This window comes from Gymnodraco acuticeps, unplaced genomic scaffold (assembly GCF_902827175.1).
Source record: "Gymnodraco acuticeps unplaced genomic scaffold, fGymAcu1.1, whole genome shotgun sequence".
Lineage (NCBI taxonomy): Eukaryota > Metazoa > Chordata > Actinopteri > Perciformes > Bathydraconidae > Gymnodraco > Gymnodraco acuticeps.
In genome coordinates this window covers 3557175-3584866 of record NW_022989947.1, presented here as the reverse complement: position 1 = coordinate 3584866, position 27692 = coordinate 3557175, and the positions used below count along the sequence as shown (strand labels likewise).

At 41.7% G+C, this 27692-nt stretch overlaps 4 protein-coding genes across 4 annotated transcripts; 2 read left to right on the top strand and 2 right to left on the bottom strand.

Moving 5' to 3' along the window:
• Positions 1 to 252: 252 nt before the first annotated feature.
• On the bottom strand, positions 253 to 7234 carry LOC117542566 (G-protein coupled receptor 20). Its single transcript, XM_034210303.1, has 4 exons — positions 7049 to 7234; positions 1625 to 1881; positions 1396 to 1528; positions 253 to 840 (listed from the first exon to the last, which is right to left on the bottom strand). The coding sequence occupies exons 1-4, from the start codon at positions 7232 to 7234 to the stop codon at positions 253 to 255; spliced, it is 1164 nt and encodes a 387-aa protein (XP_034066194.1).
• Positions 7235 to 17652: 10418 nt separating this feature from the next.
• LOC117542692 lies at positions 17653 to 19777 on the top strand. Its single transcript, XM_034210518.1, has 4 exons — positions 17653 to 17942; positions 18974 to 19067; positions 19152 to 19239; positions 19332 to 19777. Exons 1-4 carry the CDS (start codon positions 17771 to 17773, stop codon positions 19734 to 19736), a joined length of 759 nt encoding a protein of 252 aa, XP_034066409.1. The 5' UTR covers positions 17653 to 17770; the 3' UTR covers positions 19737 to 19777.
• Positions 19778 to 19856: 79 nt separating this feature from the next.
• LOC117542691 (putative nuclease HARBI1) lies at positions 19857 to 22994 on the bottom strand. Its single transcript, XM_034210516.1, has 4 exons — positions 22745 to 22994; positions 21342 to 22169; positions 20962 to 21174; positions 19857 to 20832 (listed from the first exon to the last, which is right to left on the bottom strand). The coding sequence occupies exons 1-4, from the start codon at positions 22883 to 22885 to the stop codon at positions 20827 to 20829; spliced, it is 1188 nt and encodes a 395-aa protein (XP_034066407.1). The 5' UTR covers positions 22886 to 22994; the 3' UTR covers positions 19857 to 20826.
• Positions 22995 to 23832: 838 nt separating this feature from the next.
• Positions 23833 to 27682, top strand: cfap20 (cilia and flagella associated protein 20). Its single transcript, XM_034210367.1, has 6 exons — positions 23833 to 24202; positions 25054 to 25133; positions 25249 to 25360; positions 25456 to 25644; positions 27279 to 27392; positions 27504 to 27682. Exons 1-6 carry the CDS (start codon positions 24119 to 24121, stop codon positions 27507 to 27509), a joined length of 585 nt encoding a protein of 194 aa, XP_034066258.1. The 5' UTR covers positions 23833 to 24118; the 3' UTR covers positions 27510 to 27682.
• The last annotated feature ends 10 nt before the right edge of the window (positions 27683 to 27692 follow it).

The window sequence follows — 27692 nt, the reverse complement described above, 5'->3', positions numbered from 1 at the left end:
TTTAAATCAAAACGATCCCATGTGTGGTCCAGCAAACTAAGAGGAGAGAAAGTACGAGGAGATAAGGAAATGGATAAAGGGTGGCAGCCAATGCAGTGATGTTACTGTATATGCAAGTTGTTTGATGTGTTAATCCTAAATAGCAATGTGCAGCCTAGAGGTGGGCTAACCTGTGCAGGTATGGTGAGACACCTTTCTCTCTATGTGTCTCTGGATTGTTCCACTCACAGGGGTCGACGGAGTCACCTGTCTTTAAGTGGACTGTTCCATGTTGGCAGCAGAGAGGGGGGAGCTGGTGAAGGTGAGTGTGACCACGCTGTGAGCTAAAGCCAGAGCCGTACCTGGACATTTACTCACTGAATTCCTCTCCCCTTCTTCCCCACTGGTGTGCCCTGCCTCCCCGTCCCTCTCCCTCGCTCCTCTCCTTCTCTTCCCCCACACTCTCTTGAAGCTGTCAGTCACAAAGCAGTAAACCACTGGATCCAGGCAGCTGTTCAGGCTGCTCAGGGTCACTGTAATATGATAGGCAAGCACATGCCCCGGCCCCTGATCAAGCCCCTCCCCTCCGACCTTCACCCTGAAGTAAACCAGCACCTGGCGGACGTGGAACGGCGTGAAGCAGATAGTGAAGACCACCAGGACGGTGGCCAGAAGCCTAACAGCGCGGGCCCTCCTCGCCCTGCTCTGCTGGGGCACCAGGCCGTGGCTGCAGGAGAGGAAACAGGCGACCCGCAGAGTGAAGCCCGCCACGGCCAACAGGGGGAGCAGGAACTCCAGGATGGTGAGGTAGAAGAGGGCAGGAAGGAGCACACAGGAGGAGCTGAACTCCAACGCTGTGGTCTGTTCAGAGTGAGAGAGATACAAACTGTCTTATAGAGCTCTTTCTTCTTTCAAGTGAAGTTACTCAACATTTTCAAAAGTGATCAGGCTTTGCTGAACAACAAGCTACCAAATGTTTCACCTCACTAATAGGTCTTGGGGACACATTTATACTGGAACTGCCATTGTTACAGTTAGATTCAGCCAATGATACCACACTACACTTTGCTTGAAAGAAACTCTGCATTTCCAGTGACACCAACACTGTATTGTATTGATATTTAACAGATAAATTAGATGTTTGAGTAGATCAGAAAGGATGTGTCTTCATCAGAATGCGGTCTGCATGGCAAAATGGAAGAAGAGACCAGAGCGGAACATGAGGGACTTAAATGCTTCTATTTTCCTTTTTATCAACATTTGATAAAGGTGTAAATAGAGGAGGGGGATGCAGTAGAAGCAGTCCATCCATAATTTTAGATGCATTCCTCTATTGTAGGAGACTTATTGACCTTTGTTCTTATTAATCAATAGTTTAAAGTGTTTGTATAGTGTTTGTTATGCATGTGTCTTCACCTGGAAAGAGTAGGTGACCACAACTGCAGTGAACCAAACTGTGGCGCTGACACACCTGGCAGTTCCCGGGGTCCTGCATCGATGGAGAGTGCTGGATGCATGTACGACAGCCAGGTACCGATCTACGCAGATACTTAAGGAAGGGGTGGAAGGAAAGTCTTAGATTAGAGGTTTCTGCTGATAATATGTATGCATTTTAAATGTTGTATGAATGGGTCAAACCACATACCTTGTCAGAAATAGGATACTGCAGTACATGTTGACAAAGTAGCTGAAGGTGTGAACGTAGGAGCAGGCCAAGCAGCTCCCTCCACTGTGGTACAGAGCGATGCGAGCGGGCAGTGACAGCGCCACCAGCAGGTCAGCTACAGCCAGGTTTATGGTGTAAACCACAGAGGCAGAGGAGTTGGTGGAGGCTCCACAGAAGACATAGAGAGCCAGAGAGTTGAGGACCACACCGACCACCAGCATCAGGCAGTTACACACCTGCAGGGTTAGGGTTAGGGTTAGGTTAGGGAAGAGCGTAGGGCTCCAGGGGAGCCCTGTGTGGTGCGCTGGCTCTCGGTAGGGTTAGGGTCAGCCCTTTATACCACTGTGGAGGCTTCATAACAGTGTGCATCTAGACTGGGTGACGACACTACCTATTGACTCAGCAATCACTGTAAGTTATATTCTTGTTTAAATAGACTTCTCTGTTTTATTTATTCTACTCTGTATAATTGTTCTGTAGTTATTGTAGCTGAAACTGCGCTTTTGAGAGATTTTAAATCTCAGATCTGCTCAACAGAACCTGTTACACAGGTCTCAGTGGGTCACTCTCTCAACCCTGCATTACAATAGGCAGGAAGACTCTGCTGTCACCCATCAGCTGAAGATAGTTAACTAATTAGAGGGGCGTGGCCCCACAGCTGTGAGAACTCAGCAATCAGGTGTCCATTTTAGGTAGCTCTTTCCTGGAGCGTCAGACGAAGACTGACAAAGACATTGGAGTCCTGCGGGAGTAAGACTGACAAAGACATTGGAGTCCTGCGGGAGTCACGAGGGTGGCAAAGAGGAGGCAAATCCTACTTTGATTGAGCTAAGTATCTCTAGTATTTTATTTTATTTTATTTTTTAGCCCCTCATGCTATAATCATGTGTATTTTCTCCATTCCTGTTCATGTGTCTTCTCGCAATTATCACTGGCCCCGTGTATCTCCTAATCGATATAACCGGCCTCCTCTCGTCTATCCCACATGCTCCACTGAGATCCAACAGCTAGTTGCAGGTGGCCCGTGGAACTGCCAGTCAGCTGTTCTTAAAGCTGACTTCATCTCTGGCTACGCCTCCCTGCAGTCTCTGGATTTCCTTGCTCTCACTGAGACGTGGATTACACCATCCAACACATCCATCCCAGCAGCTCTCTCCACAGCATATTCCTTCTCCCATACACCCAGACCCACTGGCAGAGGAGGTGGCACTGGTCTCCTGCTCTCTCCCAACTGGAGCTTTTCCCTCTTCAAGCTACCTAACTTCACTCCTTCCACCTTTGAATTCCATGCCGTCACAGTAACCCATCCTATACAATTAACCATTGTTGTTCTCTACCGTCCACCAGGCGCCTTGGGGGACTTCTTGGAGAAATTAGATAATCTCCTCTCACACATCCCTGAAACTGGCCCTCCCGCTGTACTTCTCTGAGACTTCAACCTCCAGACAGGGAAGATAGACAAACTAACATCTCGGTTAACCACCTTTGCCTTCTCACTGTCTCCTTCACCACCGACTCATAAAGCTGGCAATGTCCTTGATATCATATTCTCAAGGAACTGCACTACTAACCTCTCTGTAAACCCGCTTCACACATCCGATCACTTCTTAATTTCATTCTCTTTACCCCTTTCCAAACATAACAAACTAATCTCTTCTCATCCTGCACCTGTCCGCCGTAACCTCCGTTCCCTCTCCCCCTCTACCTTTGCCGCATCGGTGCTCTCAGCCCTCCCTTCCTCTGACTCGTTCCAACTTCTGCCTCCAAACTCTGCTGCAGAAACTCTCCTCTCTACTCTCTCATCCTCTCTGGACTCTCTCCGTCCTCTCACATCTCGGCAGGCTCGTCAGTCCCCTCCTGCTCCCTGGCTAAATGACGCACTGCGTGCTAATAGAACCATCCTTCGGGCAGCAGAGCGGAAACGGTGGAAATCCAAACACCGTGACGACCTCCTAACCTATCAGGCTCTCCTATCCTCTTTCTCCGCTTCGATCTCTCAGACAAAAAGCACTTTCTTTCAAGATAAGATCCAATCTTCCTATTCCAATCCCAAAAAACAGTTTTCCATCTTTTCCACCCTCTTGGACCCCCCCAAAGCCCCTTCCCCCTCCTCCCTTCTGTCAAGCGACTTTGTTAACTACTTTGAAAAAAAGGTTGATGATATTCGCTCTTCTTTTTCTGACTCACCTTTACTCACCGCTGGGTCGCCAGACGCACCGTTCACCCACACACTAACCTCCTTCTCCCCTCTCTCTCCAAGTGAGGTTCTTACCCTCATTACTTCTGCCCGTCCTACCACCTGTCCCAGGGCTGGCCCTGACCAATTTGCCGCCCTAGGCAAGATTTTAGCTGGCGCCCCCCCCCCCAAAATGCAGACACTCACTATGATTCGCGCTTGCACGGTTGTGGCATGATGTGTGCAACTGTATTTAGTTTCCTATCCATTTGAACATGATTTAAGTGGGGGGGGGACCTCACCTCCTCTAGGGGGGCATGCACCCCCGGGAAGATTTTTTTTTTTAATATTGAAGTTAAAAGCATCAATCTGGTGCACTTTGAGAGCAACATTAGGAGATCTATGGATACATCTCTCAACACCCATATGAAACAGAACTGTAAGCAGATTTTCTTTTTCTTTATGGATATTTTACAAATCACTCCCCTTTCAAACTGTATTCTTGTTTATTAATAACAACTTTTTTGTACTGTCAGTATTTTATACCTGTTTTTCACCTATTCTCTTATTTTTTTATAAATATAATGATCATATAAAGGTGTGGCTTTACCTCACTGAGCTGAGGTTATCAGAGCCTCTCAGTCTTTCAGGAGAGAGCTCTCTAAAGCTCTCCCCCCCCGCGGCCGCTTACACAGTAAATTCCAATGTTAATAAAAGCACACAGAAGCTGTGTACGTTTTTTGGGAGTTTGATTTATTTTAAATGAATACAAATACAAAATTAAAACCTATAATTGCACACTAAAACCATTATTTCAAAAAAAAGAACAATTTCACATAAACCTCTGGTTTTTACTGGGACTGGGGCAGTTCAATTTGATTTTTTGGGGGGGGGTGTGTGCCATAGTTTATGGGCGCTGTACGCAATATAGGCGTAGTTATGTTAGTATAAGATAATAAGATGTACTTTGTTGATCCAAAATCGGGAAATTGTGTTATGAAATTAAATTTTTTTTTTTTTTTTTTAAATTTCTAACTTTTTAAAAAAAAAATTCTTTTCGGCGCCCCCTTGATGCGCCCTTAGCATTCGCCTATACTGCCTATGCCGAGGGCCGGCCCTGACCTGTCCTCTGGACCCTATCCCTTCAAACCTCCTTCAGACTATTGCTCCTGATATTCTACCGTTTCTCACCCATTTCATCAATACTTCTCTAACTTCTGGTCACTTTCCAAACAGTCTCAAGGAGGCAAGAGTAAACCCTCTCCTAAAGAAACCCACTCTCAACCCGTCTGATGTTATAAACTACAGGCCTGTCTCTCTCCTCCCGTTCCTGTCTAAAACACTTGAACACGCTGTCTTTAAACAACTCCTGTTATCTCCATCAGAACAACCTTCTGGATCCACACCAGTCTGGTTTCAAGGCAGGTCACTCCACAGAAACTGCTCTCCTTGCTGTATTTGAGGAACTGCACACTGCCAAAGCAGCATCCCTCTCCTCTGTCATCATCCTTTTGGACCTGTCTAATGCATTTGACATGGTGAACCATCAGATCCTCCTTCGCACTCTCCAAAAACTTGGAGTTTCAGGCACTGCACTTTCCCTCCTCACCTCATACCTCAAAGACCGTACCTACAGGGTAACTTGGAGAGGGTCCGAGTCTGACCCTTGTCAATTAACTACAGGGGTCCCTCAGGGCTCTGTTCTTGGTCCCCTCCTCTTCTCCTTGTACACAAACTCGCTCGGATCAGTCATTAGCCCGCATGGTTTTTCATACCACTGCTACGCTGACGACACCAAATAAATTCTGTCCTTTCCCCGCTCAGAGACCCAGGTCGTTGCACGCATCGCTGCTTGTCTAGCTGACATCTCTCAGTGGATGTCTGCTCATCACCTCAAGCTCAACCTTGACAAGACTGAACTGCTTTTCCTTCCGGGAAAAGATTGCCCCACTCTTGACCTAACAATCAACATCGGCACCTCTGTTGTTTCCCCGACTCAGACTGCAAGGAATCTGGGTGTGATCCTAGATAACAAACTGTCCTTCACTGCAAATATCGCTGCTACAACCCGCTGCTGCAAATACACGCTTTACAACATCAGGAGGATACGTCCCCAGCTGTCCCAGAAAGCAACGCAGGTTCTGGTCCAGGCTCTTGTGATCTCACACCTAGACTACTGCAACTCCCTCCTGGCTGGTCTGCCTGCATGTGCCATCCGACCTCTGCAGCTCATCCAGAATGCAGCGGCTCGTCTGGTCTTCAACCTTCCAAAATGTTCCCACACCACTCCGCTCCTCCGCTCACTTCACTGGCTTCCAGTAATTGCTGGAATCCACTTCAAAACAATGGTACTTGTGTACCATGCTGCGAATGGATCTGGCCCTTCCTACATCCAGGACATGGTTAAACTGTACACCCCAGCACGTGCACTTCGCTCTGCATCAGCCAAACGACTCGCTGCACCCTCGCTGCGAGGGGGACCCAAGTTCCCATCAGCAAAAACACGTGGGTTTGCTATCCTGGCTCCAAAATGGTGGAATGAGCTCCCCATTGAAATCAGGAGAGCAGATAGCTTGCACATCTTCCGGCGCAGACTGAAAACTCATCTCTTTCGACTCCACTTCGAACGATATAATTACTAACAAAGAACTGCTAACAGAGCACTTATATACTAATAAAGGACTGGCTTATCTATAGCCAGTTGAGTAGCACTTGAAATGTTTGGCTCTATGAAACCTGATGTACTTATATGATTCTGTTTTCTTCAAAGTTGTATCTTCCTGTACACAGTGAGGTGTAGTAGTAGTCGTTGCTGTGCTCCAAACTTATATTAAAAAGTCCAATAACAAATTCCTTAATTTGAGTGTAGTTTGTTACCAAATTCTGGTTCGATACATGACTTTAAGTGCATTTTCACTATGTAAAAATACAGAAACAGAACATAACAAAATAGAGTGGACTACTCAGAAACCCCACTGGGTTTATTTGAAGCATGTATCTAAAAATGTTATAAATAACATAATATTGATGTCAAAATATGTTTTTTTTAAAAGAGTTACATATAATAACAATAACAATAACAAAACCAATGAAAAAAAAAGGCTATAAATAAGATTGGGTATATTTGTGTGTGCATGTGTGTGAGTCAGCATTTCATCTTTAACAGTGGTCCTAATCACTCAATCAAGGCTTATTTGGTGACATTGTTATACAGTATCTGGTCTTACCATGAGAGTGACCCACACAAAGTAGAAGTCTTGGTAGAGCTGCATGTCAAGGTGGGCTAACCTGTGCAGGTATGGTGCCCCCCACCGCTGGTCCCAGGCGCTGCAGTTGGTTGGGTCAGGGTTCAAAAGGGGCAGGAGGGGCTCAGTGGTGGAGGTGGAGCTGTTGTTATTGAGAAGGCTCTCCATTGGTTGGCAGGGTGGTGTCTGATTGGCTGGAGATGTGTTGAAGTAACAAGACAAAAAAACAAAGTTGTGTGCATAACAACACAACATCAAAACAGCTACCTGTAGAATTGGAAACACAAGGTTGCATGTGGTGGCCATTATAAATGTGCCATTCTTTAAATATCTAACAAGTTATTAGTAGCATTCGGAGCTTTTAAGTTATTATTTAAACTGGTAGTAAGAAATAGAATTTTAGCTAGGCTTGAGTTTTTCAATCTAGTTCTGGAAAAAAGGCTAAAATCCCCCAGAGATTGCGTCTGTATTTATTAAGCATGAAAAGTCATTCTTGACCTCTAGTATAGTAGAAAGATAAAACTATCCAACATTCATAAGTATCTGTTTTATCCATGTCACAGAGTATTTCTAACGTTTAGGCAAAGATGCCATGAGAAATCCTAACGTAGTTTTCGAGTAATGAATTCACATGGTAACAAACCATGTATCCACTGTTCACATAAGTATATAGAAGCATATGTGAAAAATACTTTCTGATTTCATCTAAGAGGAAGTGGCTTTTGACAGAGAAACAATGTCGGGAGAGTAGTTTTTCAGATTAGTTAAACATAATCTGCATACAGAGAAATGTTGCAATGTCTTTCCTAAATTGAATAACTTTGATGTAGCTTTTTTTATTTGCAATTATACAAGTCATTAAACAATCAAATATTATTGCAAAAGCTAGTGTTTTGCTATGGTGAAAATAAATCCGATTTTTGTTCCAGACCCATTTGTTTGTAGTGTAAAGACTAAAAGCATATCAGGGTTGTTTCCAAACTTGTGCTGTTGCTGACTGTTTACTTTTAAATCATCTTCGAGCAGGGATTTGAACTAATGGCAGGAACTCCCATAATGTTGGATGGAGACAGATGGCTTAACCGTAGATGCTGTATAATAGACTTAAACAGCTCTAGTCTAAAGTGATGCAGTGTGCTCCAATGGGCTTAAAACAACGCAACATATTCCAGCTAAGTGAGCAGACACACTCCTTCTAATAACTAAAAGAACGAGTAATGACCCCGAGGCATGAAAAGTGGTCAACATCAGCAGAAGTTTATCCAGAGAGAGAGACTTTAGAAATCCTCATCCTATAAACAACGTTGTCTCGTACTGTAAAGATGACTAAATCCATCTTCATATGCGTTCTAAAAGGATGTGACATTTTCAACAAAGTAAAGAGTGTGACCTTGTGTGTTACTTTAAACGCAGAGTACAGTATTCACATGAACCATGTCTGTGTTCTGCTTTTCATACACTTCTGACACATGTTATTTTGAACATGAGAAACAGTTTGTCTTGAACGCAAGTCACATAAATTTGATGAATGTGACACATCTTGTTTAAGGGAGCGAAGGCTTTAAAATCATCCACAGGCCAATGCTGTTCACTTTCAAGAGGGTTAAGGTGAACTGTAACTGTATATTAAGCTAAAAATAGACCAAGAATTTTAAAGGAAGTCTGGTTGAGATGAGAGGATGTGATGACAGATATAATTGAGGAAAAATAAGGCTTACATCTGAAGTGGAAAGCCACTAATAAAGACATGTATATTACAATGTGCTGGTCAATTTGTAATCTTTCTACTTTCAAGATTCAATGCCTAAATAAATTGTACCATAGTATGACTAAGCTTTCACAACTCAAGAACCTTATCCCTGGGCTTTCAGACTTACATGTTCTTCATCAGCTGTTGCAGTTTGCTCAGTGGTCATCTGTTGACATTGCTCATATAAATAGTGATTTCATTGTTTTGTAAAACTATATTTTTGAAGGCCAAGAACCAACTTTGATACTTACACTGTATGATTAAATAAACTAATCGCGTTGGTGTTCTATCCTTATGATAGCTGCAAAACATTTCTGACTAAAGTGTGTTCAGCTCTCAAGAAATGAAGAGTTATATCATTCACCAAACATGCAGTACACAGTATTATTAAATATTCACATAAAAGGCTCATGAAAATACTGACATGTTTTAGATCATTTATTAAAAGGAATCAATATTAGCAAACCCTTCATGTAAATTATGGAAAAGTTTAAATACATAAAATGAAAACGGCTTTTTCTCAAGTATACATTGTAATATGATATTTCAACAAATTAGTTTAAATGAAGATATTTCACCATTCTGACATCTGAGTGAACGTTTTTCCATTTTCAATCCAGACTTGATTCCTTCTTTCTTAACCCAAAACAAATGGATTACCCTGTTAAAAGTGTTATTTGACAGACCTCCAAAATGTCTTCCCTTTCCTTATATTAACCAGAGATGGATGAGCTTGAATCTGTTAACACGTCCTGTCGGGGAAGGTCTTTCCACTCTTCATCATCACAGAGACACTCGCATAAAACATGGCAGAGGACATGGATTGAAAGACTGAAATAAAGCTGCATTCTGCCATCTGGTTCCTGATTTTGCAATTTCTTGAACATGTCATGTCCATATGTAATACAAGGTTTGTGCAAATTATTATAATTAAGCAAATGATAGAGATTAAATATTAGAACCAATTTAACAGCTTACTTTAACCTGGATTAAGTAAATCCCAGCACATTACAGTGATATTTACTAACCAAGGAAAAACAACCTACCTTGTTAAGGCATATGAAGACTAAAAATATCCTTGTGCATAAAATCCACACACCAAGTTGCTGTCTTCACGTGTCCTCTGTTGTCGGTTTGAAGACCAAAGAGAGTGAGTTGGGATGTGAACACCGCTGGATTGGACGATTCCTCAGGCGGCCGGACCTCCTCCTCATCTCTTTCTCTAGTCGTCCCCCTATCCCTAGGAGGGAATAGGGGAATAACACAAAATACAGAAGGGTCTTCCCCTCCATCTTCATCTCTTTTTGAATTTGTGATTTAAATGATATGGAAGACGGGTAAATATAAATTAGTGAACTGGCTGAGTAAAACAAGATTTCGACCAAAAAGCAAGACTCACATACAAGAAAGATACATTAAAAGCAACGTTTATTTTGGTTGTTGAGACAAGGAAAGGTTGCCAAAAGGTATATCTGACAAAACAGGCAACAAGGGACACAAGACAGTTAGAGTCCAAAAAGGGAGAATGGGAAAAACCTTACAAATCCAGGTGTTCAAAGCAGAGACTTATAACGAAGAACACTTAAAGTAGTAATTGCTGTCAATTGTATACTTTCAAAATGATCTACATCACAATAAAGGTGCAACAAATGAAGGCAACTGCTGGTTGGATCGTGAAAAGCAGCATCTGCAATAACATTTAATTATGTGACTAAACAAAAAGTAGAGAAAAAGCGGAAAAATCAAGACACAGAAACACTTTCTTTTCTTTGTGAGACAAAGCGATGAGAGACTGCAATTGACTTTTTAATTCATGTGTGTGCTCAGTAAAGTTATTTAAAGCTGACTCTGGGGTGGTCCTACACTGGAAGGTTCTGAGGAATATAAAAGTGTGTGTATATCCCTGACTACTAGAGAAGAGAGAGGGGAAATAATAGTGAAGAAGCGGATAAAGTGATCTCAACTGTTTCTGTAGATAGTTTAAAAAAGCTGCCAGCCTATGAAGTAGTTTAATTAAAATTACACACACACAGAGAACTGTGGATAGAGATGGGAAGAGGAGGACTTTTGACATTTATTTAAAAAAAGATATACTATTTGGAGTGAACCAGCACCTCATAAACCACAGTGACATAAACAACTATAAAGAATGGCCACCACTCAAGACAGTGTTTTTATCTATGTCCAGGTGCATGTGTGTCCAGCTGTGTACAGTATATTTCAAACTGTCAAACAAACTGCTGTAGCACAGACCCATGGGCACATTTTAATACAAAGGGCCCCATCACATTGAAAAGACATGCAAAAAGCCCCACCCCATCTGCAGCAGGACACACAGACTTTTTGTGGTCATTTTTGTCTCTTTGCAGCTGTTTTGCACCTTTCTATTTGTTGTTACATCTGTTTGTAGTCATTGTGTGGGTTTTTTGGGTTCATTTTGAGTTCCAGTGGCTGCAACGTGTCTCTTTAAAGTGACATTTTATATGAGAACTAGAACCAGATACGCTGGGTTGCTGGGCCTGTGCCTGCTGGGAACATTACATAATCAATCCATGCAAAGACCTGCTCTGAATACCACTGAATTAATTAATCTTCCCTTTCTATGAAACTAATACAAATACATTTGATTTATGTTGCATTGCTGGTGATGTCATTTTGCAAAAGTCCTGGCTTATGTTTGATTGACTGTTTCTTGGCTTGTTCAAATATTTAAAAACCTTTGAAACATCTATTCCAGCCCGGCTTGTTTAAAGTTCTGGAGACTGAGAGGAAGGATGTCCCACTTGACACTTTATGGGATTATAAAGGAGCCTTCCTCGACATTGAGAAACACCCCCGGGTTGCGGTCGAATAGTCCAAAAATCAGCTCCTGACGTCTAAACCTATCGTCTATTCCTTGACCTCTGTGTGAAACGTCACGGGGTTAAGGGATAGTGGATAGGAGAATTCAAAAGGACTTAGGAGAAGAGACTGCAGTACTTTAGAGAATCCGACTGCACTTTCACTATCCGACGTGTTTATGATGCGCCAGCGGACGTCATAAATGTGCGTCTGCTGCTGTGGGGAAACTATGGAAACTACAATTTTCTATACAGCGGACTACAACATGGATATATAATAAGAAGGAGGGACTACTGTAAACTCATCTAGAGACTCTGCACCGTGCTCTGATGCTGTTGTTTTATGCTTTATGAACGTGGACAACAGAGAAACATATTCTTCATGACCAAAGTTGGAATTGAAATAAAAAAGGAAAGTGAAACTTATGCTCGTCACCCTCTCCCTCCGGTCCACATTAATACAAACTAGAGAATGCAATTCCTGAAGAAATTGCAAGTGGGAATGCTTTATGCTGAAAATCTGACGCTAAACTGCTATGCTGAAATGTAATGTGAAAGAAGAAAGTGAAGAATTTAGATTGAAATGATAAATGAACACTGGGGGCTTAAAGTAAAAAGGCTTGGAAAAGCAGCAGAATATTTGAACTGCAAACTTTTGAACTAACTTGATGGTGAATGATCTGTCGCCATGCCAACAGCATTTGATGACATCCCATAATACACTTAGATGCGTTGATGGCTGCATCGTTACCAAACCTGTGAAGTTTTGGGGCGTTTGGAGCATTTGAACTGAAGTTATGAGAAAACCGTGTTTCATGGTGAGCATTGTGTTGCCGTGGCAACGGCATTTGAAGAAATCTCAAAACTGTCTCGTAGATGTCTTCACGGCTGGACTGTTAGCACACATGTGAAGTTTGAGCACTTTTTGAACATTTTCATAGGAGTTATAGCGACATCATGTTTTATGGCGAGGGATGCGTTTCCATGGAAACGGCATATGGTGAGATCTCAGATTTGGCGTAGAGCTGTTGAGGCATGGACCGGTGATATACAAGTGAAGATTGGGGGACGATTGGGCCGTGTCGATTGGACTTACAGCCACATCATGTTTCATGGCGAGTGGTCTGTCGCCATGGCAACGGCATTTGATGACACCCCATAATACGCTTAGATGCGTTGATAGCTGCATCGTTACCAAACATGTGAAGTTTTGGGCTGTTTGGAGTATTTTCACTGAAGTTATGAGAAAACCGTGTTTTATTACATTACTCTCTCTCTTCTCTTGATCGCCCTCTCTCTCTTCTCTCTCTCTTCGGCATATGATGATGACACCCCATAATTGACAGAGCTGTTGAGGGCAGGACCATTAACCATTATCTGAAGTTATCAAAGGTTTCCATTGTTCTGAATGAGAGATAAACCTCTTACATGTGAACGTTTTGTGGAAGAACCGTAACAGATATCTGTGAAATTTCAAAACGTGAAGCATGTCAAGGAAGTTGAGTATCTGAAGTGTATTTTTGTGTAGTTTCGGGTTAATAATGTGGCCTTTTTGGCAGTTTAACTAAAGGTGTGCGGCTGCTGCTGTGAGGAAATATCTGCCTGAAATTACAAGGGGGTTTAATGGAGGCATGTTGAAGGTTTTTGTCACTTCATGCCCTCAAGAGGCATTTTGTTGAATTGTTTTGCTTAATTATTTCTCATTTTTCAAGCTACGAGATGTTTTCCTACGTTTGTCATGAAAAATTATGTCTCAGGAATGTAGGGTTTGGGAATTATGGCAGTTTAAAAAAAATATATGAAGGCAAATTTCAAGATGTTCTACCCTCTAGCTGTGACATCACACACTAATGTTAAAATCTGAAGAAAACCTCTAAAACAAGGTCTGAACAATGTTTAATATCTCTAAAAGTAAGAATCAGATTTAGTTGTTTTACACGAATAATGTCAGAAAGATGTGTAACATTCTAAAGTTAGAATGAGGTTTCTGAGTGAAAGTATGAATGAACAGTTAGCAGTTGAAGTCGCATCAAGATTTGTTGAAGTTGAAGAATTTCTCCATTGACTTTAATGGTTAAAAATGTGATTTATTATGTGATGTATCTCTGGAATTATGAAAAATATGAATGAGAAAAGTAATAGCCATCGATTCCCGACCGAGCTGAACGTTTTGATGTTTGAACGGAGTTTCTGCGATGTTCAATGCGGGAGGAGAAGAGGGCCAAAATAAGTCGGCGGAATAATAATAATAAACTTTTGTGCGTAGAATAACAGTTAGTTGGAATGCTGTTAACAGCATTCCCACTAAATAAATGATCCCAATATACGTATGATTGTATGAACTATGAAAAGATCTTAAAATCAATACAAATGTATTTATTATAAACGTTAACATCTATCACTGTGTATATCACCATTCAAACGTCTTTTAAAAGTTTAACAAACCCCACACAGCTCATAAAGACTGTGAAATGTTGACTTTATAATTTCAGTAAAAACTAAAGTTCATATTTTTCTTTTTGATTATAATACTGATGAACGTTCAAAACAAAGCACTTTGGCAAGTTACCACATACGTTTTAAAATGCTGAATAAGCACCGTAAATGTCATGATATAATTTCTCGGTCATAGTCGGTTGTTTCCATGAATGGAAATGAAATGAATTTCCGTGATGGCAAATGCTGCGGCTGCAAGGCATTGTGGGGCAGCATTTTCTCCTTTTCTTTCGTAAAAGAAGGTCCAGTGGTTCCAAAGCTAAAGGAGGTTATAAAGGAAGATTGAAACCTCCTTTCCTATCATAGAGAATTCAAACGGCACTTATCATGGCTGCCACTGAGGTACTTCCGGGTCATTTCACTCCGTTAGGAAGGTTCCTATAGTCCATTTAGCTTAGGAAGTTCCTAAGCTAAATGGACTATTCGACTGCAACCCCAGTTTAGCTTAGAAACCTTCCTAACGGAGTGAAATGACCCGGAAGTACTTCAGTGGCAGCCATGAAAAGAGCCGTTCGAATTCTCTAGACAGAGGGTGGCCGTTTCTCAATCGCGAGGATTTTGGCTTCCAAGCCAATATTTCAAGGATGCTACGTCATCGATTGCCGCCGAAGGACTGTTCCAATCTCCAGCATACTTGGAATTCCACCGAGGCCGCGTCCTTGGTTTGGGGAAATTTCGAGGCTGCACATGGGTAGACTTTGCGTCCTTAAAATCCCCACAATGCTTTGCGCACGGACCAATTTCAAAAACCCTTGCGGAGAATGGCTGAACCGACGCAGCACACATTTAAATGTAAGTATGTAGTGGGGTAGAACATGTGTTGGTAAATATGTTACTTTGTTACATTTGTTTGTTATCACCAAAAATGTGTTCCGTGAAAGTAAAGCAAGTTCATAATTTGATAGACATCGTGAGGTATTTATTTTTGGTACAGTTTATGTTGAAACCGTTAGAGAGAGTGGCACACTTGTTAGCCTGTTCCATTCTTCTTCGTTTTCCGCAGCCGTGGCTTGGAAGTATACTTGCTTCGTTTCTGAAGGAAGTGACTTGGAAGTACGCGACTACCAAGCCAGCATCCTCGCGATTGAGAAACGGCCAGAGTTTCTCAATGTCAAGGAAGGATGCTCCAGAGCCACTATTTCAAGGATGCTACGTCATCGAGTCCCGCCGAAGGACAGTTCCAATGTCCAGGCTCCTTGGAATTCTACCGAGCCCGGCGTCCTTCGTAGCGAGAAATGTAAGGCGGGGCCTCTCATATGACGAACACCTGCACACTTGCTCGCCTGTTCCACTCTTCGTTTTCCGAATGCCAGGAAGGATTCTTGCCTAGCTTCTGAAGGAAGTGACTCGGAAGACATGTCCTACCAAGGAAGCGTCCTCGACATTGAGAAACACCCAGAGTCTACTCTAGATGATAGGAAAGGAGGTTTGAAAATTCCTTTATAACCTCCTTTAGCTTAGGAAACACTGGACTTTCCTTTACGAAAGGAAAGGAGAAAATGGAAACAACCGATTATGACCGAGAAATTAGTATCATGAAAGTTACGATACTTTTTACTTTTAGCATTTTACAACTTATGTGGTAACTTGCTGTGAGAACTTAAAGTGCTTTATTTTAAACGTTCAACACTATAATAATCAAAATATAATATTAACGTTATTTTACTGAAATGATCAAATAAAGTCAACATTTCATAGTGTTTACTCAGCTCGTGTGGGGTTTCTTAAACTTTTAATAGATGTTTTAATGGTGGTATACACAGTGATAGATGTTAAGGACTAACACACGTTTATAATACATTTGTATTTCTTTTAAGATCTGGTCATACACCAATACGTATTGGGATAATTTGTATTAATGTGGACCGGAGGGTGAGGATGACAACAAGCATAAGTTTCACTTTCCTGTTTTATTTAAATTCCAACCTCATTCATGAAGAATATGTTTCTCTGTTGTCCCTGTTCATAAAGCATAACACAACACCAAGGGTGTAACTTTGGTTTGAGAAGTGGGGGGGACACAAAACAGGGGGTCCTCCGCAATGAAACATTTTCTCAATTTAATTCCATTTCCTGCCTTTCTTAAAATATATTGGGGACTATAGTGTTAACAAATCCAAGAAAAATATGTAGTGTATATAATGAGTGTGCACACTTATCTAGTATCCTATCCATGTGAACCTGTTTTATTTGTGATGACCTCACGGGGGTCCGGGGCCATGCACCCCGGGAATTCTTTAAATTGATGTTGAATGCATCAATCTGGTGCACTTTGAGGGCAACATTAAGAGATTTATGGATACAGTTCTCAACACTCATATGAAACAGAACTGTATATATTTCAATAATCTAAAAACCATTAGAATATGCTCAACCAATAACAAATCATTGATAAACTCCTCTCTCCTATCTTTATTTTACCTAGTCTGCATTATTTCTTGTTATTTATGCATATTTGACTATAATCACTTCCCTTTCAAACTGTGTTTTATATTTTTGTACTGACCTATAGTACACATTGGAAGGATTTCTTAACTTATTTTATATACAACTAATATTACATCGAAATATGTGTTTACATAGATGACCAAACCGTTTGAGACCCACTGAGATAACTTAGATTAAAGTTTACAATCTAATCACTCAGAGTCCTTTACCTCCCTGAGCTGACGTTATCTCTCTCAGTCCGACAGGAGAGGACTCTCCCTCTTCTTATCGTTGAAACAGCTTCTAATCTCCGTTAGCTACGTCATCGAGTGCCGACGAAGTACTGTTCCAATCTCCAGCATACTTGGAATTCCACCGAGGCCGCGTCCTTGGTTTGGGGGAAATTTCGAGGATGCACATGGGTAGACTTCGGCCCATTCCCAAACCGCCCCCTACACCCTACTACCCCTCCGTTTGCGCGTTCACGCGGAGGGTCCGCCATATTAAGGGCTGTTCCAAAGCAACGAGTGTGGAGCGGTGTGGAGGGGGAGTGGGCTATCAAGCCCTCAAACAGCGAGTCTGCAGCGATGCTGACTTGAGACCGGTCTCTACCTGACCGGAGTCACGCTGTGTGTGTCCGTCGGGAAACAAGCTGTTAAAAAGTAGTTCCAGCAAACATCCACTGATAAACTACGATGTTAACAACCTCATGATGACCTCATATGTTTTTAATTTAGGATCATACCTGTGTTTAGTCTAGAAAAAAGTAAAATTGTGCATTTTATTATAAAGTTGTGTATATTTACAGACCGTTGCAAAAACTAAGAAGCTTATAAACATCAGGTTTAAAACTAAAAGAGCTTTGAAACACAATGAAAGATGTTTGGAGTTTTATTTGAGTTATTAATTTAAACTTTTTTTCTAAGAGATGCTGGTTTGAAACCGTTGTTACATAGAGTTACGGCATTTCCTGTTTCTGCCGGAGAGAGGGGAGGCCGTCCCAAAGCTTGCTGCTGTATTTACTCCCTCCATCTGACAGGAGGGAGCCTCGTTGAGCTGCGAGTGTGGCTACAGACGGAGTTCACTCCGTCACGGAGGGGTAGGGTCGAGGGAGTGGTTTGCGATTGGGCCTTGGACTATTCGACTGCAGCCGGATGCTACGTCATTGAATCCCGTCGAAGGACTGTTCCGATGTACAGGATCCTTGGAATTCTACCGAGGGCTGAATACTTTGTTCACGAAATTTCGAGGCTGCTCATGTGTATCCTCGGCGGTTTTAAAGGACCCACAATTCTTTGCGCACGGACCAATTTCCCTAATCTTTGGCGGGAAATGGCTGAATTGAAGCAGTACACATTTAAATGTAAGTATGTTCAGTGGCGTAGAAAATGTGTAGTGTTGGTAAATGTGTTACTTTGTTAAATGTTTTACCACCATAAAGTGTTCCGTGAAAGTAAAGCAAGTTCATAATTAGCTAGGTACATCGTGAGGTAGGCTAATTATGTCAGTATGGCATGTCTTCACTTAAGTTCGCTAGCTCATCGATATAAAACCTATGAGAAGCCAGCCTCCACTTCGGAAAACACAGTCAAGCCAGCCCCCACGTTGCATTGCGTTGCGCGAATATCCTATGCATTACGGTAGAGGCCTGTAAAAACTGCCTTCAAAATAAAAGCGCTGACTCGGTCAATAAATAACAAATATACCTAAAAAACATAACAAACATATTCATATATAGGCTACTGGAGCTTAAATTAAGAAATATGTACTATATAATGTGATCAATAATAATTTAAAACAAACTATGTATAACTACCAAATGATAACTGAGTGAATGTACAACTTAAGGATACAGTTATGAAGACATATCTGACCACATTCATTATTAAAATGTCCATTTTCACTGGGTGACTCATTTCAATTGATGTTGACACCATCTCACAACACTCCAAAAATAACATGACTTTCTGAAGCACAATTTAAAATGTATGCTGTTTAAAATCTCAAATTAGATCTATTGTCCATCTATATTTTGATTATCATTTAATGGTAACTGTCCATAATCAAAGAGTCATTCGAAGTCAATCAAAGACTAATCACTCCAGGGTGATAGCAGGACACCCCATCTAGTCAATCAGAGAACAGGACAATCTGATGTACAGTTTCAAAATAAAAGACCTTTGAAATCTCATTTCATCCCTCTGTTTTTAGATAAGAGTAAAACAAAAACTCTCCAGTATCAAATACTTATTTCACTTCAGGGTTATAGCAGGACACCCCATCTAGTCACTCAGAGAGAATTAATGTCTGTTGCCGGACTTGTCGGTGTTTCGCCTGGTATTCATTAATTACACAAGGCATTATACATACTTTTGTTTCTTGTGTTTGCTCAAGGGAATAAGGAACAGACCGAGGCATTTATACGCCACCGTGTTGAGCACCGGCACCTTTTCACGGGCGGTAGGGACACCGCCGCCAATGGTTATCGGTGAGAAGCAAGTGAGATTGTTTAGGTAGTAAATATTGTTCAAGATGTAATTTAATCGCTGCTTTCTCCTTATCATTTACATAGGACAATTTTGGCAAAAATGGGGGTTATGGGCAAGGTAACCCACACCCAAGCCAAAAAGAAATGGGACAATCTGAAAACCAAGTACAAGGTGGGAGAGGTTATATAGACATGATTATATGTATTATGTTTTCATATATTAATGCGTGTATGTAATGTATGTATTTGGTCTTCACTGTTCAGGAATGCAAGTGTCCCGCCTCAGGACAGGGCACTGACGACGGGAAACCGACGGCAGCGACTTGGCCCTGGTTTGTCCTAATGGATGAGGCATTAGGGCAGTCTGCGGCGGGCTTGCCCCCCGGCCTGATTGCCTCCATCAAAGAGGACAATCCAGGGCCAAGCACTGCCCAGGAAGGTCAGAGAGGGCGAGGGGATGAGGATGAGGAGGAAAAATACAAGGATGACACGGAGAGACAGAGAGGAGGAGGCGGAGGAACGAAAAAGAGGGAGAGAGAGGATCCGTTCCTTAATCTCTTAAGGGAAGACCTCCTCTATCAGAGAGAGGCAGAAGAGAGGAGAGCAGCAGAGGCCCGAGAAAGATTTGAAAGGTTCTTTGCTCTCTTAGAGCGTTTTGCACCAAAATAAATAATTGAATTAAAATGTAATTAAAATGAACCTTGTTTTGACTTTGCCTCTTTTGTTGATATTTGTGGTTTATGCTACAATGTGCACCAATATGTGTAAAAAAGGTTTGCAGACATCAAGTATGATATATGAATACAAATTGTATTATTCAGAATCAGAAACGGGGGTTATTGCCAGGTAGGTTCACACGTACAAGGAATTTGACTTGATGTCATGGTGCATACATCAAATATAAAACGAATGTAACAAAGTACACAGCTAACTATATTAAGAACACTGTAAAAAAATATAGATGGATAGCAATAAAGTAAAGCAGTAATTTACAGTGAAATAGAATGCAGTGAATTATAGAATATGAAATGTGTGCAGTAAGTAATATTTGAACATTGTGTGCATTAATGTAATGCATATAGAGTCTGCGTTATGGCTGAGGCAAAGTGTCGGTGGGGGGGCCGGGCCTTGTTTGAGAGGCCGGTAGCGGAGGGGAAGAACTGTTCAGGTGGCGAGAGGTTTTGGTCCTGATGGAGCGCAGCCTCCTGCCAGAGGGGCGGGGGGTGAACAGTTTGTGTCCAGGGTGGGAGGGGTCGGCCACTATCCCCGCCTCAGGGTCCTGGAGGCGTGGAGGGATGGCAGATTACAGCCGATCACCTTCTCTGCAGAGCGAATGACACGCTGCAGCCTGCCCTTATCCTTGGCTGTGGCATACCAGATGGTGATGGAGGAGGTGAGGATGGACTCGATGGAGGTGAAGAAATTCACCATCATTGTCTTTGGCAGGTTGAATTTCTTCAGCTGCCTCAGGAAGAACATCCTCTGCTGGGCTTTTTTGATGAGGGAGCCGATGTTCTGCTCCAATTTGAGCTCCTAGGCGATGATGGTGCCCAGGAAGCGGAAAGACTCCACAGCAGTTACTGGGGAGTCACACAGAGTGGTGGGGCTGCGTTCTTCCTAAAGTCCACAACCATCTCCACTGTCTTGAGAGCGTTGAGGTGGTTGTCCCTGCACCAGGTCACCAGGTGGTCCATCTCCCACCTGTAGGCAGAATTGGTGATGGTGATTTTCTTATGGCTGCTTATCCTCCAGGACTTTTTCAAGGCTGCATACAGAAGGAGAAAGTTTGATGTTAGTTTAGTGGTTCTGTCCTGGATAGATGATCATTTTACAAAATACAGTTACTCAAGTACATAAGCAGATTGTGACATGGGATTTGAGCCATTTTTTTCACCTGTGCAAAATAGTCATAGTCCAGTGGAGCAACAGCAAGTGCGGACACCTCGTTGACAAGGGCCGCACGCCATGCTGCTCCCCTCTCACTCTCCCCACCACCTTCATGCGCAGCAGGTGGCTGGTTGACCTCCTCCAGGGCGGCATCTTCTGGAGGTAGGTCATCCCCAACCCCGACACATATATTGTGTAAAATTACACAGGCTGTCACAACCTGTGCACAAGGCAGAGTAAAGAAAGGACAAAACAAAGTGTGATGCATAGTATCTATCATATGTGACTGCAATAGTTAGGCATTAAGACAGTCTTAGTATAGCAGGATAAGGATATTAGGATTTCAATTAACTCATTTGCTACAGAAACATTAGAATGATTCATTACCTTAGGGACAAACTTAGGATGTACTTCAAGTGCTTCTAAAAAGATGCTCCTGAAGCGGGTTTTCAGCACCCCAAAGGCCCGCTCAATGATTGAGCGACCCCTGGAGTGATGGTAATTAAACCGTTGTTCTGCCATGCCTCTCACTGGCCTCTTATATGGTGTGATAAGGGCCATGGGTTCCTGCAGACATGGGGAGCCACCATCAGCTAGGATGAAATACCCTGGGGGAGGGTAAGTCCCCCTAGTGTAGATGGGGCTGTTCTTAAGAATCCCTGCATCATCCACGGATCCTGGGTAACCCACAAAAATGTCAATAAAGCGTCCCTGATGGTCACAGACGGCCTGCAACACAACTGAAGGGAACAGCTTCCTATTGCAGAAGTCTTGACCATCAGGGCCACCTGGGCATTTGATTCGGATGTGGCAGTCGTCAATTGCCCCAGCTGCCTTGCTAAAGGCTTGGTGGTGAGCCAACCGGGCAAAACCCTCACCAACCACCTGCAAGTCCTCAACACATGGGAGACGGACAAACTGGGGCAAGACGGCCACCACCTCATCCACCATCCTGTGGACAATGCGGTGAACGGACGGCAGAGGCACATCGAACGCACGGGAGACCACTCTGTAAGCGGAGCCACTGGCAATCCAAAACAAAAAAACAAGGGTCTCCAGAGTTGGCCCCCATCCATGTTGCCTCTCCGTCTTCAGCGCCACTAGGAGCTGCTGGATGGCCTCCCTGCCCAGCCGAAAGTCAGGGCGGGTGTCCTCGTCTGCAAAATACCTCTGGAGGACTGGCACGGTGGCATTAATTATGCAGTAATGATGGGCCTGCATAACATAAAGAATAGAGGGCAGTTTAAGTTTACTTGACATTTGTTAATTGTTATTTTTTTCAAATCTGCTATTTGCTTGTGTGTGTGTTTACATTATTAAAAACACAATTTCAATGTGATTACACATTTTCTCCGCATCGATAAGTGTTACGACTACAAAACATGCACAAACTATATGCAACATTGACACGGGATAAAAGGGTTGCTTGCTTATTGTGCGCGGGAAGCATGCAAGAGGGAATAGAAAGGGGTGTCTACCAAGGGGGATTCAAACCATCTGATTGATTGAAAAGTTTATTAACAGCTTGTATATTGGGTACAGTACAGTACAGCTCAAAACATACACTTGTTAAAGGGATGCAGACCAAAGAAAGACTTTCGTCTTGTTTACATCAGGGTCCCCCATTTCCTATCACAACTCACAAACTAACTATGGAGTTATTATGGATGCTTCATTTACTTGATTCACATTAGAGAATACAACTCGCAAGGAAGGCAAGCGGCAAGACCTATTTAACTAGCTTACCCATTCTCCCAACATTTAATAAAACAATACATTATTTCTCCTACCCGAGCAGGTCGTCCTCTGCAAAGGCGCCGACAGTACATCCTCCTCCTCCGAGCAGACAGACGCCGACGATACTCCCGCTCTACCTCGTCCTCCATCTCAAAAAATTGATGGATAAAAGATAACAACAAAAACGTATCCATCTTCGATCTTTGCAAATCAGTTATGAGTCTTCTTCTTCTTCTTCTTCTTCTTCTTCTTCTTCTTCTTCTTCTTCTTCTTCTTCTTCTTCTTCTTCTTCTTCTTCTTCTTCTTCTTCTGTGTTTATTGGCGGTTGGCAAACCAACTTGTAGGTGCATTACCGCCACCAACTGGACTGGAGTGTGGACAAGAGACTATGCAGACAAATAATAAACAAAAAAAAGAAATACAACTCTTATTTTAAATGTATCAATGTCTCTTAGAAACTTAATAATTTCAAAATATATATTGCCTGATGTTTTCCCTAACAGCCCTGAAAGCGAAAAGTCATGGTATTTTGCTTTCTTCAGTGTCTGGAAAAGCACATTCCTCAGAGTAATATATTTCTTAAAATATTTTTAAAACATGTTCGACAGTTTATTCTGGATTGAAAGTCCTGTATGACCTTATTCTCATCCGAGAAATTACATTGTCTACCCTTCTTTTAAACCCCCCCTTCCTTCCATCCCCCACATACATTTGAATTTGATAAAGATGTCTTCCTGTATCATTAATGTCCCAATGTTTTTGCCATGTTGTTTGTGCATAGATATTTCTGTATGAATGTTCTAACCTCCGCTTTGCTAAGTGGAACTTCTATGTCTGTTCGTAATTCTGAGTGTTTGTTTTATGAGTCTTCAAACAAATCGTGCTCAATTTAAGGCGGGGTCTTGCATATGACACACACACCTGCAGGCTGCACACCTGCTAGCCTGTTCCATTATTCGTTCTCCGAATGCTAGGAAGGATTATTGCCTAGCCTCTGAAGGACCTGACTCAGAAGGACATGTGCTACCAAGGAAGCGTCCTCGACTTCTATATATACGGCGCTGGGCTAGCTTTTCGTTGCCACAGCTACCGAGTTGCGTAACCATTTAAAAAGACCCGACCTGAACAACGCCAATAGCTTCTGTTCCTTAGCAACACCAAAATAACAAGGAGGTGAACATTAGCCTTCTTTACTTTAACATGTCCCAGGGAGGACGTGTGGGGATGTCACAAAACAAGACAAGTCTGAGTTAACCAAAAGCTGTAACTTCTGACAGCGGAACGGGTTATTTTGTACCGCACGGAACCAGTTGCGTTGGGGACGGAAACTAAATCTGTAAACAAACGTAAACCTATTAGCTAGCAACGGTTTTAGTTAGTAGACGTAAACACATGTGCAAATACACTGTGGTCTAAGCTCAAACAAGATGTTTAAAAACACGTTTCAAAGCGGATTCTTGTCTATTTTATACAGCATCGGCAGCAAACCACTTCAGATATGGGATAAAAAGGTGAGCAGAGTTACTTATTATTATAACTAGCTTCCTTAGCTAACGTTAGCCGCGCTAGAGCTAACTAGCGTTAGCGTATGTGTCTCTGTTGGAGCTTGTTTTTCGTATACGCTAGAAGCTTACATTGTTTTATTCGATAAGTGGATTTAATCGGATCTAGTAAAATGTTGTCGTTATGATAAAATCATTGATTTATTTAGTCAACCCCATTTTTCAACAACGCTGGCAACCCCAGTTGATATGTCCGTTGTTGATAGTCTGAAACACAGGTTACAGTAATGATTCAAAGCATAAGCATTGATCTGAAAGTAAAGTATGGGTCTTGTGTTGCTCATAAAATATCGAACATTTGACAACCACTAGTTTTCAGTCATTGTTAAATAACTAATGCAGGATACTAGGTGGACCAAAAGGCGCTGTTGCCATGCAACAATTAATAACAGAAAAAATACACTTTGTTTAAGATTCTGAGGTTAACTCACTTTCAACACCTTGATATGTTATTTATTGTGCCTGTTGTAAGATTAAGTTAAAAATCCCAATGTTATATACAGATTGTTTTACCAATAAACTGAGATAAAATGTTAGCCTTGTTTTTGTATCCAATAGATTCATAACGCATTTATATTCATGTCGTTTTGAAATATTTGGGAGCTTGCTTTACTTCATGCAGTTTAAATTCCTATTTAAATACATCCTTACCTTTTAAACAGTATGTCACAGTTTATGTAGAAGAAGAATTATCTAGAAATATTAAGTGAAATTATGGTGACAGCCATCCTAAACCAATGTGACATGGCTTGATTTCTTTATGTACATTTTAAGAAAATACAATTGCTGTGCTTTCACAGGTTAGAAATGGTCATATCAAGAGAATCACAGACAATGACATCCACTCACTGGTGTTGGAGGTCGAGGGAACAAACGTCAGGTGAGTTGTGACTATTTTTTTTAACTGATTTTTTAGCTCAGCTTGAATCATTATTAAAGCTCTAGTCACTAATTTACCACCCTTTTATTTTAATTGTAATTTCTTCTCTCTGCAGCACCACATATATAACATGTCCTGCAGACCCTAAGAAGACGTTGGGCATCAAGCTTCCTTTTCTCGTTATGATCATCAAAAATCTCAAGAAGTATTTCACCTTTGAAGTCCAGGTGATGTTAACATTCTTGCAGATACAAAACACTTCCATGTCTTGGTGGCAGAAACAAACAACTCAAGCTTTCTTTTCATCTCTTCCATATTTCAGGTGTTGGATGATAAAAATGTTCGGCGGCGCTTTCGGGCGAGTAACTATCAAAGCACGACACGAGTGAAGCCGTTTATCTGCACAATGCCCATGAGGCTGGATGACGGCTGGAACCAGATTCAGTTTAACCTGTCAGACTTCACCAGGAGGGCTTATGGGACCAATTACATCGAGACGCTGCGTGTACAGGTGAGTGGACAGGAAACGGGCGAACTGTCTCCAGATGCTACTTGCACTTTCACTAGTGTGACATAATAATAAAAATAATAATAATAACAAAGCTTTATGCAGACCCGGTGCCGTGGGAGGGCCAGAGAGGGCCAGGCCCTCCCATTTGACATTTCTGCCTTCCCCAATAAACACGTTTTTTTTTTTAAATAACCTGTGAACTTTACTGCTACGATGTATGTGATGTCAGATAGTAACTACACAAAAAGATCGTAGGCTCCGTCAAATCAATGAATGTGTCTTTTGTGATTTGTGATTCGTCCACATTTAGACCAATCACAGCGTCACACTACTCTGGATTTGTTTTTTATTATGCATTCTGTAGACTCCCATTTCTGCTTAAATTACAAAATGGACATCAGAAATTGGCTTACAACCACGAGTAGGTCTAAGGATTTATTACAAATAAATTGCGATGAAAGAACTACAGCCGATGGTGCTGCTGGCGACTGCACCTTGCAGCAGCACGCCGTAGTGTTACTAGCTTGACCTCAGCAAACCCCGGGGCTGAGTTAGCGAGCCCAATCCTTCGATCCTTCAATCCATTCCATTCTTCAGGCAAACGGCGTCTCCAGCTTTATTAGCATAAAGCAGTAAGTAGAATGTTTGCATGTCAATTAATATGTCAGTGCTTACTGCGCCACGTTACGCCCTGCATAATGTGGTGTCGCTCTGTATTATTATGTTTGCTGCTCCGGTCAGCGGTTGTCCAAGTTTAAGGCCCAAGCAAAGCTGTTGCTGTTATGTTTTTATTTCAAATGTGTGCCTTGCTCATGAGTTACCAGTGTTTGTTACCCTTTATTTGTGTATTTATTTGCGATAGGTGTGCCCATGTGTAGATTTGTTCTGGCGCCGGGTCTGGCTTTATGTATATTGCATTTTTCATGCAGCACGTGCAGCTCAAAGTGCTTGACAAAATGGCACACATCACAATTCAAAAATATAAATAAACAACAATAAATTCCCCTCAGATCATAATAAAGACCTTTACAGATACATACAGCATAGCTACAAAATATAACATGTTAACAGGTTAAGAAACACAAGGAGGTAAAAGGTATGATAATACAAATAAAATACAATAAAATAAATAACGATTCCTCTCTGGGGGAAAAAAAGACCCACGACTAAGTGAATCGATGCAACAATATGAAACCATACTAAAATAAACATATAGGTACAATAAAAATTAAAAGATAAAAGTAATACAAAATTCATATTTCTAATAAAGGGTAAACAATTAAAATATTAAAAGACCAACGTAAAAGGAAATATTGCTATTAAAACTGTTCAATATATAAGATAAAACCCTTTTAAGATCTATAAGATAAATAAAACAATATAAAAGTAGGTAAATAATAAAGACTAAAAGACAATTTAAAAGAGGTGGGGGGGGTAGCTAATAAAAAGCTAATCTAAAAAGATTTGTCTTTAGCTGTCATTTAAAAATGTCCACTGAGTTGGCCTCTGATATTTCCTGGTAGGGTGTTCCACAGTTTGGGAGCGTAGTGGATAAAAGCGGGCTGACCCATTTTATTTTGACATTTGTAAGATTGCACTATTTTTATAATGAATAAAGCTATGTTTCGTTTCAGATCCACGCTAACTGTCGAATAAGGAGAGTGTATTTCTCAGACAGACTGTACTCTGAGGACGAGCTCCCTGCAGAGTTCAAACTCTACCTGCCCGTCCAGAACCAAAAGGCCAAGGTAAAAAAAAACACACACACACCACATAAAACCAGATCTTTATGTGTGCACGTTTAGTTTGTTTAAAAAGAGGATAGATATTTAGCTGTTGATCTGATTTGTTTCTTGCAGCAGTAAAGATTCTCCCCTGCACCGTCCCCCCTGAGCTGATGTGGAGTTTAGCTGTAAGATATAACTGTGTGTAAACATGTGATGAACTTTAAAACTTTGCAATATTGTGAATGTTGAGTTTTGATTGCCGTCTTGTGTTGCTTTCTGCACAATAAAGTATTTTATGTACTCATCTGTCATCACAGTTTT

Bases quoted from the DNA above. Each gene is read 5' to 3' on its own strand.
- LOC117542566 (XM_034210303.1), bottom strand. From the start codon at position 7,234: ATGGAGAGCCTTCTCAATAACAACAGCTCCACCTCCACCACTGAGCCC. The intron at 1,882-7,048 runs GTAAGACCAGAT...CTAACCCTGCAG, and splicing joins TTGTGTGGGTCACTCTCATG to GTGTGTAACTGCCTGATGCT. The intron at 1,529-1,624 runs GTATGTGGTTTG...CCCTTCCTTAAG, and splicing joins AGTATCCTATTTCTGACAAG to TATCTGCGTAGATCGGTACC.
- LOC117542692 (XM_034210518.1), top strand. From the start codon at position 17,771: ATGTACAGGATCCTTGGAATTCTACCGAGGGCTGAATACTTTGTTCAC. The intron at 17,943-18,973 runs GTAAGTATGTTC...TGTTTGCTCAAG, and splicing joins GAAGCAGTACACATTTAAAT to GGAATAAGGAACAGACCGAG. The intron at 19,068-19,151 runs GTGAGAAGCAAG...TCATTTACATAG, and splicing joins ACCGCCGCCAATGGTTATCG to GACAATTTTGGCAAAAATGG.
- LOC117542691 (XM_034210516.1), bottom strand. From the start codon at position 22,885: ATGGATACGTTTTTGTTGTTATCTTTTATCCATCAATTTTTTGAGATG. The intron at 22,170-22,744 runs GTAGGAGAAATA...TATGTTATGCAG, and splicing joins GCAGAGGACGACCTGCTCGG to GCCCATCATTACTGCATAAT. The intron at 21,175-21,341 runs GTAATGAATCAT...CCTTGTGCACAG, and splicing joins ATCCTAAGTTTGTCCCTAAG to GTTGTGACAGCCTGTGTAAT.
- cfap20 (XM_034210367.1), top strand. From the start codon at position 24,119: ATGTTTAAAAACACGTTTCAAAGCGGATTCTTGTCTATTTTATACAGC. The intron at 25,134-25,248 runs GTGAGTTGTGAC...TTCTCTCTGCAG, and splicing joins GTCGAGGGAACAAACGTCAG to CACCACATATATAACATGTC. The intron at 25,361-25,455 runs GTGATGTTAACA...TCCATATTTCAG, and splicing joins ATTTCACCTTTGAAGTCCAG to GTGTTGGATGATAAAAATGT.